Below are 18,246 nucleotides of genomic sequence, written 5' to 3'. Positions count from 1 at the left end.
AGGAGGGGGGAGGAGTAGCATGGGGAGAGGAGGAGGAGGAGTAACAAGGGGAGAGGAGGATTGTGCAAGAGGATGGGAGTGGAGAGAAGTGGGAATAGGATGGGAGTGGGGAGAGACGGGGTGTGGAAAAGCAAGTGTATGGAGAGGAGGAGTTTGGGGAGAGGAGGGAAATGAGACAAGGAAGCCTGGAGAGAAGAAGGGGAAAGAAGGAGTATGGGAGAGCAGGAAAGCGGGGAGAGGACTGTGGGGGAAAAGAGACGTGTGAGGAACAGAGGTGACACCAGCCCTTCACATTTATGTTATCAGAGCAAAGATTGAACCAGCCCCCCAACATTCTGATATCACAGCCAGTATAACCCCAGCCCCCAACGATTATGTACTCGGAGCCAAGTGTGACTCAAGCCCCCACATTGTGTAACTAGAGCCCCATGTGACTCCCCAACCCCCACATATTGTGTAATCAGAGCTCAGTGTGACCACACCTCCCAGATTGTGTGACCAGAGCCCAGTGTGACCCCACCTCCCACATTGTGCCCCGTGTGACCCCAGCCCCCACATTGTGCCCCATGTGACCCCAGCCCCCCCACCTCGTGTGATCCCAGCACCCTCCATTGTGCCCCATGTGACCCCAGCCCCCCACCTCGCGTGACCCCACCTCGTGTCCCCGTCACTTAGTAGGCGCCGCTCATCATTATATTCCAATGTTCTGCTCTTTATTGTTTCCTGTAGAAAGTTCCGGATGATGTAAAATGTCGGCGGAGGCGGCAGAAATCTCCACGATGTAAACACTGATTGTACTAAATGTAACAATTACAAAGGAAGCGACAGCGACACAAAGTAACACAATAAAACTGTATCCGTTTGTGTCATACGATACATTATGTACAGTCTCATGCCGAGCAAAGCCCACCGGGCCGGTGCAAGCAGAAGGAAGGGGGTCCCGAGGTCCTAGCAGTCTGTACAGGCGTTATATACAGGGTGGTCCGCTCAGCGCACCTGTGCCACGTAGCCCTCCTTCATCAAACCCTCCTCATAGTCCGACTGGCACAGAATCATGTTATTCTTCAGAAAAAACTTATCTCCGACACAAAACCTGAAAAACAACACAGGAAATGACAAAAACATGGCTGCCGACCTCACCGGAGCCTCACCGCCCCCCAACACACGCTGCCAGCTCTGTGATGGCTGATAACAGCGAGCACTAGTGTCGACCTGAGGCTGACATCCGAGTTACAGGAGCCATTCAATATCTGCTCATCGGGACTTCAGGAAAAGCCAAACTATATTCCCGTCACTCCCATAGAAGTCACAGGCGTGCGGATGTGTCCATACCCAGAGCTCGTGAGGCCAGAAGAAGACATAGATGGCGGAGATGTGGACTAGCCGCCATATCTGCAGAGTACAGACGCACGGCCTCTCATCCCCCCCTATGGGTGTCAGAGCCTCACCACCTACAGATGAGAGGTTCTGCTCTGTCCTCAACCTCCCTAAGCCCAGATATCAAGAGAAAGAACACATCCAGGCCTACAAGTAGTATCGAGACAACCACCATGAATGATCCTCGCCCCATGGATTCTTCTGGGGAAGACCTATCCTACCACATATTAATCCACAGAGCGTAGACCTAGCCACCCGCCAGGCGTTGACCGAACCACCACCTGCCCAGCATAGACCGAACCACCACCTGCCCAGCATAGACCGAACCACCACCTGCCCAGCATAGACCGAACCACCACCTGCCCAGCATAGACCGAACCACCACCTGCCCAGCATAGACCGAACCACCACCTGCCCAGCATAGACCGAACCACCACCTGTCCAGCATAGACCGAACCACCACCTGCCCAGCATAGACCGAACCACCACCTGCCCAGCATAGACCGAACCACCACCTGCCCAGCATAGACCGAACCACCACCTGCCCAGCATAGACCGAACCACCACCTGCCCAGCATAGACCGAACCACCACCTGTCCAGCATAGACCGAACCACCACCTGCTCAGCATAGACCGAACCACCACCTGCCCAGCATAGACCGAACCACCACCTGCCCAGCATAGACCGAACCACCACCTGCCCAGCATAGACCGAACCACCACCTGCCCAGCATAGACCAAACCACCACCTGTCCAGCATAGACCAAACCACCACCTGCCCAGCATAGACCGAACCACCAACCTGCCCAGCATAGACCGAACCACCACCTGTCCAGCATAGACCAAACCACCACCTGCCCAGCATAGACCAAACCACCACCTGCCCAGCATAGACCGAACCACCACCTGCCCAGCATAGACCGAACCACCACCGGCCCAGCATAGACCGAACCACCACCTGCCCAGCATAGACCAAACCACCACCTGCCCATAATAGACCGAACCACCACCTGCCCAGCATAGACCGAACCACCACCTGCCCAGCATAGACCAAACCACCACCTGCCCAGCATAGACCGAACCACCACCTGCCCAGCATAGACCGAACCACCACCTGCCCAGCATAGACCGAACCACCACCTGCCCAGCATAGACCGAACCACCACCTGCCCAGCATAGACCGAACCACCACCTGCCCAGCATAGACCGAACCACCACCTGTCCAGCATAGACCGAACCACCACCTGCTCAGCATAGACCGAACCACCACCTGCCCAGCATAGACCGAACCACCACCTGCCCAGCATAGACCGAACCACCACCTGCCCAGCATAGACCGAACCACCACCTGCCCAGCATAGACCAAACCACCACCTGTCCAGCATAGACCAAACCACCACCTGCCCAGCATAGACCGAACCACCACCTGCCCAGCATAGACCGAACCACCACCTGTCCAGCATAGACCAAACCACCACCTGCCCAGCATAGACCAAACCACCACCTGCCCAGCATAGACCGAACCACCACCTGCCCAGCATAGACCGAACCACCACCTGCCCAGCATAGACCGAACCACCACCTGCCCAGCATAGACCAAACCACCACCTGCCCATAATAGACCGAACCACCACCTGCCCAGCATAGACCGAACCACCACCTGCCCAGCATAGACCAAACCACCACCTGCCCATAATAGACCGAACCACCACCTGCCCAGCATAGACCGAACCACCACCTGCCCAGCATAGACCAAACCACCACCTGCCCAGCATAGACCGAACCACCACCTGCCTAGCATAGACCAAACCACCACCTGCCCAGCATAGACCAAACCACCACCTGCCCAGCATAGACCAAACCACCACCTGCCCAGCATAGACCGAACCACCACCTATCCAGCATAGAAGAAACCACCACCTGCCCAGCATAGACCAAACCACCACCTGCCCAGCATAGACCAAACCACCACCTGCCCAGCATAGACCGAACCACCACCTGTCCAGCATAGACCAAACCACCACCTGCCCAGCATAGACCGAACCACCACCTGCCCAGCATAGACCGAACCACCACCTGCCCAGCATAGACCGAACCACCACCTGCCCAGCATAGACCGAACCACCACCTGCCCAGCATAGACCGAGCCTCCCTGCCCAGCATAGACCAAGCCGCCCCGCCCAGCGTAGACCGAGCCGCCCTGCCCAGCGTAGACCGAGCCACCCAGCGTAGACCTAGCTGCCCCGCCCAGCGTAGACCCCCATGAGGCAATGTGTAGATCCCCAATCTCTGTCTATGCAACCGCTTTAAACAGTATTGCAGGGGCGTGTCCTAGCAGTGCAGACTCCACCCACCTCTGGTTGCACAGCTGACAGGCGAAGCAGTCCAGGTGGTAGACGTTATCCTTTGCGCGCATCACCATCTCGAAGGCTGGGATCAGCTTACTGCAGGCCGCGCAGTTCCCCGTGACGCCAAACAACCTGTGCAAAGATCACAAACAGCAGCGCTCAGCTCCGGGCGGACTCCTCCGCGTGATGATGGTGGTTATACTGATGAGGATGAATGGTATAATAGTCCTGGCCAAGCCCCGAACCACGGAAAACCGCGAGATCAGAGGCTCATCCGCCAACAGTCTCGACCACAGGGCCCTGTGCCTGCCGTGTCCCCCCCGTACAGGGCCCTGTGCCTGCCGTGTCCCCCCCGTACAAGGGCCCTGTGCCTGCCGTGTCCCCCCCGTACAGGGCCCTGTGCATGCCGTGCCCCCCCCCCCGTACAGGGCCCGGTGCCTGGCCGTGTCCCCCCCCTGTACAGGGCCCGGTGCCTGCCGTGTCCCCCTCCCGTGTCCCCCTCCCGTACAGGGCCCTGTGCCTGCTATTTCCCCCTCATACAGGGCCCTGTGCCTGCCGTGTCCCCCCCCCGTACAGGGCTCGGTGCCTGCCGTGTCCCCCTCCCGTACAGAGCCCGGTGCCTGCCGTGTCCCCCTCCCGTACAGGGCCCTGTGCCTGCCGTGTCCCCCTCCCGTACAGGGCCCTGTGCCTGCCGTGTCCCCCTCCCGTACAGGGCCCTGTGCCTGCCGTTTCTCCCTCGCAGAGGGCCCAGTGCCTGCCGTGTCCCCCTCCCGTACAGGGCCCTGTGTCTGCCATGTCCCCCCCCCCCCTTGTACAGGGCCCTGTGCCTGCCGTGTGCCCCCCTGTACAGGGCCCGGTGCCTGCCGTGTCCCCCTCCCGTACAGGGCCCGGTGCCTGCCGTGTCCCCCTCCCGTACAGGGCCCGGTGCCTGCCGTGTCCCCCTCCCGTACAGGGCCCTGTGCCTGCCGTGTCCCCCTCATACAGGGCTCGGTGCCTGCCGTGTCCCCCTCATACAGGGCCCGGTGCCTGGCCGTGTCCCCCCCCACACAGGGCCCGGTTCCTGGCTGTGTCCCCCCGTAGAGGGCCCAGTGCCTGCCGTGTCCCCTCCGTACAGAGCCTGCTGCCCACTTCATCCCTATATCTGTGGGGCGCCCAGATGCACATGTGTCACCCATACGACCAGACACACACGGGTCACCCGGACCCCCAGACGCACGCGGGTCACCCGGACCCCCAGACGCACGCGGGTCACCCGGACGCCCAGACGCACGCGGGTCACCCGGACGCCCAGACGCACGCGGGTCACCCGGACCCCCAGACGCACGCGGGTCACCCGGACGCCCAGACGCACGCGGGTCACCCGGACGCCCAGACGCACGCGGGTCACCCGGACGCCCAGACGCACGCGGGTCACCCGGACGCCCAGACGCACGCGGGTCACCCGGACGCCCAGACGCACGCGGGTCACCCGGACGCCCAGACGCACGCGGGTCACCCGGACGCCCAGACGCACGCGGGTCACCCGGACCCCCAGACGCACGCGGGTCACCCGGACCCCCAGACGCACGCGGGTCACCCGGACCCCCAGACGCACGCGGGTCACCCGGACCCCCAGACTCACGCGGGTCACCCGGACGCCCAGACACATGCGGGTCACCCGGACGCCCAGACACACGCGGGTCACCCGGACGCCCAGACACACGGGGGTCACCCGGACGCCCAGGCACACGCGGGTCACCCGGACCCCCAGACACACGCGGGTCACCCGGACCCCCAGACACACGCGGGTCACCCGGACCCCCAGACACACGCGGGTCACCCAGACCCCCAGACACACGCGGGTCACCCAGACCCCCAGACACACGCGGGTCACCCGGACCCCCAGACACACGCGGGTCACCCGGACGCCCAGACACATGCGGGTCACCCGGACGCCCAGACACACGCGGGTCACCCGGACCCCCAGACGCACGCGGGTCACCCGGACGCCCAGACGCACGCGGGTCACCCGGACGCCCAGACGCACGCGGGTCACCCGGACGCCCAGACGCACGCGGGTCACCCGGACGCCCAGACGCACGCGGGTCACCCGGACGCCCAGACGCACGCGGGTCACCCGGACGCCCAGACGCACGCGGGTCACCCGGACGCCCAGACGCACGCGGGTCACCCGGACGCCCAGACGCACGCGGGTCACCCGGACGCCCAGACACACGTGGGTCACCCGGACGCCCAGACACACGCGGGTCACCCGGACGCCCAGACGCACGCGGGTCACCCGGACGCCCAGACGAACGCGGTCACCCGGACGCCCAGACGCACGCGGTTGACTCGGACGGTCAGACGTACGTGGGTCACCCGGACGCCCAGAAGCACGCGGTTGACTCGGACGGTCAGACGTACGCGGGTCACTCGGAGGGTCAGACGTACGCAGGTCCCTCGGATGCGCAGACATCGGCGCTTTCCTCAGACGTCGGCCACTTTGAACGGCGGTAGCAGAGACATTCATCAGCTCCTGATTAGAATTTGTCTCCACACAAACCATTGATCATCCGCCTATTACTGGGCAAATGACAGTTAATTACCCAGTACATTAAGCACTGGGACCGCGAGCGCCCGCACGGCCATCAGTCAGCATGATGAATGGCTGCGCTCAGCAATGCTCGGCCTCCCACGCCCGGCCGGGAATCCATGCCATCTGCATAATTGCAAGCTCTGGGTTAATAACAGACAAATAAGGAAGTCCTTGGACGCGACCCGATCCCTGGCGCCTGTCAGGTGTGCCGCGCGGCTGCCAGGAACCTTCCCGCATGAGACGAGCGGCCGAGCTTCTGCTGTCCATACATTCTGCATATGTGATCCCCAATCATCAGGAGTCTCTTCATTATTCCCTCCCGTACCCGGGGGCTTCACACACGACGTGGTGCCGTCTCCGCTCCACTCCCGGAGGCGCCATCAGTTTTCATCTGCACCTGGACTCTGAAGCCCTAATGATGAATTATCGCCCCTCATACGCGAACATTTTACTGCACTGTCAGGCCGAGGCCGCGGATGTGGAAATCTCATCTAATTAACTGGATATCACCGAAGATCAAGAGCTGACATGGAGCAAAGGAGAGCCAACATGGGCCGGCAGCAGGAGAGGGGGAAAGACGCGGGCCGGCAGCAGGCGAGGGGGAAAGACGCGGGCCGGCAGCAGGCGAGGGGGAAAGACGCGGGCCGACAGCAGGCGAGGGGGAAAGACGCGGGCCGACAGCAGGCGAGGGGGAAAGACGCGGGCCGACAGCAGGCGAGGGGGAAAGACGCGGGCCGACAGCAGGCGAGGGGGAAAGACGTGGGCCGGCAGCAGGCGAGGGGGAAAGACGCGGGCCGGCAGCAGGCGAGGGGGAAAGACGCGGGCCGGCAGCAGGCGAGGGGGAAAGACGCGGGCCGGCAGCAGGCGAGGGAGAAAGACGCGGGCCGGCAGCAGGGGAGGGAGAAAGACGCGGGCCGGCAGCAGGGGAGGGAGAAAGACACAGGCCGGCAGCAGGCGAGGGGGAAAGACGCAGGCCGGCAGCAGGCGAGGGGGAAAGACGCGAACCGGCAGCAGGCGAGGGGGAAAGACGCGGGCCGGCAGCAGGCGAGGGGGAAAGACGCGGGCCGGCAGCAGGCGAGGGGGAAAGACGCGGCCGGCAGCAGGCGAGGGGGAAAGACGCGGGCCGGCAGCAGGCGAGGGGGAAAGAAGCGGGCCGGCAGCAGGCGAGGGGGAAAGAAGCGGGCCGGCAGCAGGCGAGGGGGAAAGAAGAGGGCCGGCAGCAGGCGAGGGGGAAAGACGCAAACCGGCAGCAGGCGAGGGGGAAAGACACGGGCCGGCAGTAGGCGAGGGGGAAAGAAGCGGGCCGGCAGCAGGCGAGTGGGAAAGAAGCGGGCCGGCAGCAGGCATGGGGGAAAGAAGAGGGCCGGCAGCAGGTGAGGGGGAAAGAAGCGGGCCGGCAGCAGGCGAGGGGGAAAGAAGCGGGCCGGCAGCAGGTGAGGGGGAAAGACTTGGCCCGGCAGCAGGCGAGTGGGAAAGACATTGCCCGGCAGCAGGCGAGGCGGAAAGACATTGCCCGGCAGCAGGCGAGGGGGAAAAACATGGGGCAAAGGAGAGCCAACACCAGCCGGCAGCAGGGGAAAGACAAGGGCCGACAGCAGGCGAGGGGAGAAAGACGTGGTCCGGCAGCAGGCGAGGAGGGAAGACATGATCTAGCAGCAGGCAAGGAGGAAAGACACGGTCCGGCAGTAGGCGAGGGGGGGGTCATACGTGGGCTGGCAGCAGGCGAGGAAGACGTGGGTCGGCAACAGACAGGAGGCAAAAATGATCAAGGAGCTAGCAGGGCGAACACAGGCCAGGAGTAGAATGAGGAGAAAATGGGCAAGGAGCATGATGGGGCTAACATGGGCTAGGAGCAGACTGGGCGATCACAGGCCAGGCGCAGGAAGGGGGTGAACATGGGATGGGGCAGACAGGTGGCGAACATGGGCTAGGAACAGACTGGGCTATCACGGGTCAGGAGTAGGCGGAGGGGTGAGCATGAGCCAGGAGCAGGCAGAGAGAACATGGGCCAGGAACTGACAGGGCGATGACAGACAAGGAGCACATGGGGCAATCACAGGCCATGAACAGGCAGGGTGATCACGGGCCAGGACCAGGCAGGTCAAAAACAGGCCAGGAGCAGGCGAGGCGAGAAAGACGTAGTCCGGCAGCAAGCGAGGAGGGAAGACATAATCTGGCAGCAGGCAAGGAGGGAAGACACGGTCCAGCAGCAGGCGAGGGGGAAAGACGCGGTCCGGCAGCAGGCGAGGGAGAAAGACGCGGGCCGGCAGCAGGCGAGGGGGAAAGTCGCGGGCCGGCAGCAGTAGAGGGGGAAAGACACAAGCCGGCAGCAGGCGAGGGGGAAAGACGCGGGCCGGCAGCAGGCGAGGGGGAAGGACGCGGGCCGGCAGCAGGCGAGGGGGAAAGATGCGGGCCGGCAGCGGGCGAGGGGGAAAAATGCAAGCCGGCAGTAGGCGAGGGGGAAAGACGTGGGCCGGCAGCAGGCGAGGGGGAAAGACATTGCCCGGCAGCAGGCGAGGGGGAAAGACATTACCCGGCAGCAGGCGAGGGGGAAAGACATAGGGCAAAGGAGCGCCAACACCAGCCGGCAGCAGGGGAAAGACATGGGCCGACAGCAGACAAGGGGAGAAAGACGTGGTCCGTCAGCAGCCTAGGAGGGAAGACACGAGCTAGCAGCAGGCAAGGAGGGAAGACACAGTCCGGCAGTAGGCGAGGGGGGGGTCAGACGTGGGCTGGCAGCAGCCGAGGAAGACGTGGGTCGGCAACAGACAGGGGGCAAAAATTATCTAGGAGCTAGCAGGGCGAACACAGGCCAGGAGTAGAATGGGGAGAACATGGGCAAGGAGCATGATGGGGCTAACATGGGCTAGGAGCAGACTGGGCGATCACAGGCCAGGCGCAGGTAGGGGGTGAACATGGGATGGGGCAGACAGGTGGCGAACATGGGCTAGGAACAGACTGGGCTATCACGGGTCAGGAGTAGGCAGAGGGGTGAGCATGAGCCAGGAGCAGGCAGAGAGAACATGGGCCAGGAACTGACAGGGCGATAACAGGCCAGGAGCAGGCAGGGCAAATACTGGCCTGGAATAGTATCATAGTATCATAGTATCATAGTTTTTAAGGTTGAAGGGAGACTCTAAGTCCATCTAGTTCAACCTGTAGCCTAACATGTTGATCCAGAGGAAGGCAAAAAAACCCCCAATGTGGCAAACAAGTTCCAATGGGGAAAAAATTTCCTTCCTGACTCTACATCCGGCAATCAGACTAGTTCCCTGGATCAATACCCTGTCATAAAATCTAATATACATAACTGGTAATATTACATTTTTCAAGAAAGGCGTCCAGGCTCTGCTTAAATGTTAGTAGTGAATCACTCATTACAACATCATGTGGCAGAGAGTTCCATAGTCTCACTGCTCGTACAGTAAAGAATCCTCGTCTGTGATTATGATTAAACCTTCTTTCCTCAAGACGTAGTGGATGCCCCCGTGTTCCAGTCGCAGGCCTTGGTGTAAAAAGATCTTTGGAAAGGTCTCTGTACTGTCCCCTCATATATTTATACATTGTGATTAGATCCCCCCTAAGCCTTCGTTTTTCCAAACTAAATAACCCCAAGTTTAATAACCTGTCTTGGTATTGCAGCCCACCCATTCCTCTAATAATCTTGGTGGCTCTTCTCTGCACCCTCTCCAGTTCAGCTATGTCCTTCTTATATATCGGTGACCAGAATTGTACACAGTATTCTAAGTGTGGTCGCACTAGTGACTTGTACAGAGGTAGAACTATATTTTTTTCATGAACACTTATACCTCTTTTAATACATCCCATTATTTTATTAGCCCTGGCAGAAGCTGCCTGACACTGTCCACTAAAGTGAAGTTTACCATCCACCAATACACCCAAGTCTTTTTCTGTGTCTGTTTTACCCAGTGTTCTACGATTAAGTACATAATCATAAATGGGCGAGGCAAACACAAGACAGGACCAGGCAGGTCAAAAACAGGCCAGGAGCAGGCAAGGCGAATATGGCCCAGCCGCAGGCGAGGCGAATATGGCCGAGCAGCAGGCGAGGCGAATATGGCTGAGCAGCAGGCGAGGCGAATATGGCCCAGGAGCAGGCGAGGCGAATATGGCCCAGCCGAAGGCGAGGCGAATATGGCCGAGCAGCAGGCGAGGCGAATATGACCGAGCAGCAGGCGAGGCGAATATGGCCCAGGAGCAGGCGAGGCGAATATGGCCCAGGAGCAGGCGAGGCGAATATAGCCCAGGAGCAGGCGAGGCAAATATGGCCCAGGAGCAGGCGAGGCGAATATGGCCCAGGAGCAGGCGAGGCGAATATGGCCCAGGAGCAGGCGAGGCGCATATGGCCCAGGAGCAGGCGAGGCGAATATGGCCCAGGAGCAGGCGAGGCGAATATGGCCCAGGAGCAGGCGAGGCGAATATGGCCCAGGAGCAGGCGAGGCGTATATGGCCCAGGAGCAGGCATGGACACTTCAAATCCTTGAGACTGAGGTGGTAAAGGAGTTTCTCTGGGAATTTTTAGATGCTAAGTAGAGTTTCACCGTAAAGTCCGATATATTACAGCAATCCTATAGCACAGCTCCCGTGTGTGAGGCGACTGCGGGACACTGGGCCTCAGAAAGAGGATTGTGTGATGGTGTCCATAACTGAAGTCAGCAGCAGAGATGCACACACGGGTCATGTAGGTCCATGGACTGAGGAACCTACACTGGTGGGCAAGAGTGACAAGAGGAGATTCCCACCCTGGGAGGGGAAGGAAGAGGAGAGGAGATTCACGCCCTGGGAGGGGAAGGAAGAGGAGAGGAGATTCCCGCCCTGGGAGGGGAAGGGAGAGGAGAGGAGATTCCCACCCTTGGAGGGGAAAGAAGAGGAGAGGAGATTCCCGCCCTGGGAGGGGAAGGAAGAGGGGAGGAGATTCCCGCCCTGGGAGGGGAAGGAAGAGGGGAGGAGATTCCCACCCTGGGGGGGGAAGGAAGAGGAGAGGAGATTCCCGCCCTGGGAGAGGAGAGGAGATTCCCACCCTGGGAGGGGAAGGAAGAGGAGAGGAGATTCCCGCCCTAGGAGGGGAAGGAAGAGGAGACGAGATTCCCACCCTGGGAGGGGAAGGAGGAGGAGAGGAGATTCCCGCCCTGGGAGAGGAAGGAAGAGGGGAGGAGATTCCCGCCCTGGGAGGGGAAGGAAGAGGAGACGAGATTCCCACCCTGGGAGGGGAAAGAAGAGGAGAGGAGATTCCCGCCCTGGGAGAGGAGAGGAGATTCCCACCCTGGGAGGGAAAGGAAGAGGAGAGGAGATTCCCGCCCTAGGAGGGGAAGGAAGAGGAGACGAGATTCCCACCCTGGGAGGGGAAGGAGGAGGAGAGGAGATTCCCGCCCTGGGAGGGGAAGGAAGAGGGGAGGAGATTCCCACCCTGGGAGGGGAAGGAAGAGGAGAGGAGATTCCCACCCTGGGAGGGGAAGGAAGAGGAGACGAGATTCCCACCCTAGGAGGAGAAGGAAGAGGAGAGGAGATTCCCACCCTGGGAGGGGAAGGAAGAGGAGACGAGATTCCCACCCTGGGAGGGGAAGGAAGAGGAGAGGAGATACCCGCCCTGGGAGGGGAAGGAAGAGGAGAGGAGATTCCCACCCTGGGAGGGGAAGGAAGAGGAGAGGAGATTCCCACCCTGGGAGGGGAAAGAAGAGGAGACGAGATTCCCACCCTGGGGGGGGGAAGGAAGAGGAGAGGAGATTCCCGCCCTGGCAGGGGAAGGAAGAGGGGAGGAGATTCCCGCCCTGGGAGGGGAAGGAAGAGGAGACGAGATTCCCACCCTGGGAGGGGAAAGAAGAGGAGAGGAGATTCCCGCCCTGGTAGGGCAAAGAAGAGGAGAGGAGATTCCCACCCTGGGAGGGGAAGGAAGAGGAGAGGAGATTCCCGCCCTGGGAGGGGAAGGAAGAGGAGAGGAGATTCCCACCCTGGGAGGGTAAGGAAGAGGAGAGGAGATTCCCGCCCTGGGAGGGGAAAGAAGAGGAGAGGAGTTTCCCACCTTGGGAGGGAAAGGAAGAGGAGAGGAGATTCCCACCCTGGGAGGGGAAGGAAGAGGAGAGGAGATTGCCACCCTGGGAGGGGAAAGAAGAGGAGACGAGATTCCCACCTTGGGAGGGGAAGGGAGAGGAGAGGAGATTCCCACCCTGCGAGGGGAAAGAAGAGGAGAGGAGATTACCACCCTGGGAGGGGAAGGAAGAGGAGAGGAGATTCCTGCCCTGGGAGGGGAAAGAAGAGGAGAGGAGATTCCCACCCTGGGAGGGGAAGGAAGAGGAGACAAGATTCCCGCCCTGGGAGGGGAAAGAAGAGAGAGGAGATTCCCACCCTGGGAGGGGAAGGAAGAGGAGACGAGATTCCCACCCTGGGGGGGGGAAGAAGAGGAGAGGAGATTCCCGCCCTGGGAGAGGAGAGGAGATTCCCACCCTGGGAGGGGAAGGAAGAGGAGAGTAGATTCCCGCCCTGGGAGGGGAAGGAAGAGGAGACGAGATTCCCACCCTGGGAGGGGAAGGAGGAGGAGAGGAAATTCCCGCCCTGGGAGGGGAAGGAAGAGGGGAGGAGATTCCCACCCTGGGAGGGGAAGGAGGAGGAGAGGAGATTCCCGCCCTGGGAGGGGAAGGAAGAGGGGAGGAGATTCCCACCCTGGGAGGGGAAGGAAGAGGAGAGGAGATTCCCACCCTGGGAGGGGAAGGAAGAGGAGACGAGATTCCCACCCTAGGAGGGGAAGGAAGAGGAGAGGAGATTCCCACCCTGGGAGTGGAAGGAAGAGGAGACGAGATTCCCACCCTGGGAGGGGAAGGAAGAGGAGAGGAGATTCCCGCCCTGGAGGGGAAGGAAGAGGAGAGGAGATTCCCGCCCTGGGAGGGGAAGGAAGAGGACGAGATTCCCACCCTGGGAGGGGAAGGAAGAGGTTAGGAGATTACCGCCCTGGGAGGGGAAGGAAGAGGAGAGGAGATTCCCACCCTGGGAGGGGAAGGAAGAGGAGAGGAGATTCCCACCCTGGGAGGGGAAAGAAGAGGAGACGAGATTCCCACCCTGGGGGGGGGAAGGAAGAGGAGAGTAGATTCCCGCCCTGGGAGGGGAAGGAAGAGGGGAGGAGATTCCCGCCCTGGGAGGGGAAGGAAGAGGAGACGAGATTCCCACCCTGGGAGGGGAAAGAAGAGGAGAGGAGATTCCCGCCCTGGTAGGGCAAAGAAGAGGAGAGGAGATTCCCACTCTGGGAGGGGAAGGAAGAGGAGAGGAGATTCCCGCCCTGGGAGGGGAAGGAAGAGGAGAGGAGATTCCCACCCTGGGAGGGGAAGGAAGAGGAGAGGAGATTCCCGCCCTGGGAGGGGAAAGAAGAGGAGAGGAGATTCCCACCTTGGGAGGGAAAGGAAGAGGAGAGGAGATTCCCACCCTGGGAGGGGAAGGAAGAGGAGAGGAGATTCCCACCCTGGGAGGGGAAAGAATAGGAGACGAGATTCCCACCCTGGGAGGGGAAGGGAGAGGAGATTCCCACCCTGCGAGGGGAAAGAAGAGGAGAGGAGATTACCACCCTGGGAGGGGAAGGAAGAGGAGAGGAGATTCCCGCCCTGGGAGGGGAAAGAAGAGGAGAGAAGATTCCCACCCTGGGAGGGGAAGGAAGAGGAGAGGAGATTCCCGCCCTGGGAGGGGAAAGAAGAGGAGAGGAGATTCCCACCTTCGGAGGGAAAGGAAGAGGAGAGGAGATTCCCACCCTGGGAGGGGAAGGAAGAGGAGAGGAGGTTCCCACCCTGGGAGGGGAAAGAAGAGGAGACGAGACTCCCACCCTGGGAGGGGAAGGGAGAGGAGATTCCCACCCTGCGAGGGGAAAGAAGAGGAGAGGAGATTCCCGTCCTGGGAGAAGAATGAAGAGGAGATTCCCACCCTGGGAAGGGAAGGAAGAGGAGACGAGATTCCCACCCTGGGAGGGGAAAGAAGAGGAGAGGAGATTCCCACCTTGGGAGGGGAAGGAAGAGGAGAGGAGATTCCCACCCTGGGAGGGAAAGGGAGAGGAGAGGAGATTCCCGCCCTGGGAGAGGAGAGGAGATTCCCGCCCTGGGAGGGCAAAGAAGAGGAGAGGAGATTCCCACCCTGGGAGGGGAAGGAAGAGGAGAGGAGATTCCCACCCTGGGAGGGGAAGGGAGAGGAGAGGAGATTCCCGCCCTGGGAGGGGAAGGGAGAGGAGAGGAGATTCCCACCCTGGGAGAGGAGAGGAGATTCCCGCCCTGGGAGAGGAGAGGAGATTCCCACCCTGGGAGGGAAAAGAAGAGGAGAAGAGATTCCCACCCTGGGAGGGGAAGGAAGAGGAGAGGAGATTCCCGCCCTGGGAGGGGAAAGAAGAGGAGAGGAGATTCCCACCCTGGGAGGGGAAGGAAGAGGAGAGGAGATTACCACCCTGGGAGGGGAAAGAAGATGAGAGGAGATTCCCGCCCTGCGAGGGGAAAGAAGAGGAGAGGAGATTCCCGCCCTGGGAGGGGAAGGAAGAGGAGATGAGATTCCCACCCTGGGAGGGGAAAGAAGAGGAGAGGAGATTCCCACCCTGGGAGGGGAAGGGAGAGGAGAGGAGATTCCCGCCCTGGGAGAGGAGAGGAGATTCCCGCCCTGGGAGGGCAAAGAAGAGGAGAGGAGATTCCCACCCTGGGAGGGGAAGGAAGAGGAGAGGAGATTCCCGCCCTGGGAGGGGAAAGAAGAGGAGACGAGATTCCCGCCCTTGGAGGGGAAAGAAGAGAAGAGATTCCCGCCCTGGGAGTGGAAGGAAGAGGAGAGGAGATTCCCACCCTGGGAGGGGAAGGGAGAGGGGAGGAGATTCCTGCCCTGGGAAAGGAGAGGAGATTCCCACCCTGGGAGGGAAAAGAAGAGGAGAAGAGATTCCCACCCTGGGAGGGGAAGGAAGAGGAGAGGAGATTCCCGCCCTGGGAGGGGAAAGAAGATGAGAGGAGATTCCCACCTTGGGATGGAAAGGAAGAGGAGAGGAGATTCCCACTCTGGGAGGGGAAGGAAGAGGAGAGGAGATTCCCACCCTGGGAGGGGAAAGAAGAGGAGACGAGATTCCCACCCTGGGAGGGGAAGGGAGAGGAGAGGAGATTCCCACCCTGCGAGGGGAAAGAAGAGAAGAGGAGATTCCCACCCTGGGAGGGGAAGGAAGAGGAGAGGAGATTCCCGCCCTGGGAGGGGAAGGAAGAGGAGAGGAGATTCCCACTCTGGGAGGGGAAGGAAGAGGAGAGGAGATTCCCGCCCTGGGAGGGGAAAGAAGAGGAGAGGAGATTCCCACCCTGGGAGGGGAAGGGAGAGGAGAGGAGATTCCCGCCCTGGGAGGGGAAAGAAGAGGAGAGGAGATTCCCACCTTGGGAGGGAAAGGAAGAGGAGATTCCCACCCTGGGAGGGGAAGGAAGAGGAGAGGAGATTCCCACCCTGGGAAAGGAAAGAAGAGGAGACGGGATTCCCACCCTGGGAGGGGAAGGGAGAGGAGATTCCCACCCTGCGAGGGGAAAGAAGAGGAGAGGAGATTCCCGCCCTGGGAGGGGAAGGAAGAGGAGATTCCCACCCTGGGAGGGGAAGGAGGAGGAGACGAGATTCCCACCCTGGGTGGGGAAAGAAGAGGAGAGGAGATTCCCACCCTGGGAGGGGAAGGAAGAGGAGAGGAGATTCCCACCCTGGGAGGGGAAGGAAGAGGAGAGGAGATTCCCACCCTGGGAGGGGAAGGAAGAGGAGAGGAGATTCCCACCCTGGGAGGGGAAGGGAGAGGAGAGGAGATTCCCACCCTGGGAGGGGAAGGGAGAGGAGAGGAGATTCCCGCCCTGGGAGAGGAGAGGAGATTCCCGCCCTGGGAGGGCAAAGAAGAGGAGAGGAGATTCCCACCCTGGGAGGGGAAGGAAGAGGAGAGGAGATTCCCGCCCTGGGAGGGGAAAGAAGAGGAGAGGAGATTCCCACCCTGGAAGGGGAAGGAAGAGGAGAGGAGATTCCCGCCCTGGGAGGGGAAAGAAGAGGAAAGGAGATTCCCACCTTGGGAGGGAAAGGAAGAGGAGAGGAGATTCCCACCCTGGGAGGGGAAGGAAGAGGAGATTTTCACCCTGGGAGGGGAAAGAAGAGGAGACTAGATTCCCACCCTGGGAGGGGAAGGGAGAGGAGAGGAGATTCCCGCCCTGCGAGGGGAAAGAAGAGGAGAGGAGATTCCCGCCCTGGGAGGGGAAGGAAGAGGAGATGAGATTCCCACCCTGGGAGGGGAAAGAAGAGAGGAGATTCCCACCCTGGGAGGGGAAGGAAGAGGATAGGAGATTCCCACCCTGGGAGGGGAAGGAAGAGGAGAGGAGATTCCCGCCCTGGGAGGGGAAGGGAAAGGAGAGGAGATTCCCACCCTGGGAGGGGAAGGGAAAGGAGAGGAGACTCCCGCCCTGGGAGAGGAGACGAGATTCCCGCCTGTGATCTAAATAAGAACAAAAACCAGTACAGTGTAAGGACCTAAATCAGGACCAGAACCAGTACAGGGTAAGGACAACTGTAAGGACCAGAATCTGGACCAGAAGAAGCACAGTGCAAGGACCAGAATCATGACCAGCACAGTGTAAGGACCAGAATCATGACCAGCACAGTGTAAGGACCAGAATCATGACTAGCACAGTGTAAGGACCAGAATCATGACCAGCACAGTGTAAGGACCAGAATCATGACCAGCACAGTGCAAGGACCAGAATCATGACCAGCACAGTGTAAGGACCAGAATCATGACCAGCACAGTGCAAGGACCAGAATCATGACCAGCACAGTGCAAGGACCAGAATCATGACCAGCACAGTGCAAGGACCAGAATCATGACCAGCACAGTGTAAGGACCAGAATCATGACCAGCACAGTGTAAGGACCAGAATCATGACCAGCACAGTGCAAGGACCAGAATCATGACCAGCACAGTGTAAGGACCAGAATCATGACCAGCACAGTGTAAGGACCAGAATCATGACCAGCACAGTGTAAGGACCAGAATCATGACCAGCACAGTGCAAGGACCAGAATCATGACCAGCACAGTGTAAGGACCAGAATCATGACCAGCACAGTGCAAGGACCAGAATCATGACCAGCACAGTGTAAGGACCAGAATCATGACCAGCACAGTGCAAGGACCAGAATCATGACCAGCACAGTGTAAGGACCAGAATCATGACCAGCACAGTGCAAGGACCAGAATCATGACCAGCACAGTGTAAGGACCAGAATCATGACCAGCACAGTGTAAGGACCAGAATCATGACCAGCACAGTGTAAGGACCAGAATCATGACCAGCACAGTGCAAGGACCAGAATCATGACCAGCACAGTGCAAGGACCAGAATCATGACCAGCACAGTGTAAGGACCAGAATCATGACCAGCACAGTGCAAGGACCAGAATCATGACCAGCACAGTGTAAGGACCAGAATCATGACCAGCACAGTGTAAGGACCAGAATCATGACCAGCACAGTGTAAGGACCAGAATCATGACCAGCACAGTGCAAGGACCAGAATCATGACCAGCACAGTGCAAGGACCAGAATCATGACCAGCACAGTGTAAGGACCAGAATCATGACCAGCACAGTGCAAGGACCAGAATCATGACCAGCACAGTGTAAGGACCAGAATCATGACCAGCACAGTGTAAGGACCAGAATCATGACCAGCACAGTGTAAGGACCAGAATCATGACCAGCACAGTGTAAGGACCAGAATCATGACCAGCACAGTGCAAGGACCAGAATCATGACCAGCACAGTGCAAGGACCAGAATCATGACCAGCACAGTGCAAGGACCAGAATCATGACCAGCACAGTGTAAGGACCAGAATCATGACCAGCACAGTGTAAGGACCAGAATCATGACCAGCACAGTGTAAGGACACAAGTCAGGACCGGAGACAGGGAAATTTCAAAGTG

The 18,246-nt window shown here is 60.0% G+C and overlaps 1 protein-coding gene across 2 annotated transcripts in view; it reads right to left on the bottom strand.

The window, feature by feature from the left end:
• Positions 1 to 691: 691 nt before the first annotated feature.
• LMO3 (LIM domain only 3) overlaps positions 692 to 18,246 on the bottom strand; it is a 45,302-nt gene continuing 27,747 nt past the window's right edge. For both annotated transcript variants that reach the window (XM_075341919.1, XM_075341920.1), the window contains exons 3-4: positions 3,732 to 3,857; positions 692 to 1,093 (exon numbers count right to left, since the gene is read on the bottom strand). In XM_075341919.1, the coding sequence (XP_075198034.1) occupies positions 988 to 1,093; positions 3,732 to 3,857 (232 nt within the window). In that variant the 3' untranslated portion in view covers positions 692 to 987. The remainder of the gene's footprint in view (positions 1,094 to 3,731; positions 3,858 to 18,246) is intronic.

The sequence above is a fragment of the Anomaloglossus baeobatrachus genome, chromosome 4 (assembly GCF_048569485.1).
Source record: "Anomaloglossus baeobatrachus isolate aAnoBae1 chromosome 4, aAnoBae1.hap1, whole genome shotgun sequence".
NCBI classification, from domain to species: domain Eukaryota; kingdom Metazoa; phylum Chordata; class Amphibia; order Anura; family Aromobatidae; genus Anomaloglossus; species Anomaloglossus baeobatrachus.
This window is presented reverse-complemented; position numbering and strand designations above follow the sequence as displayed.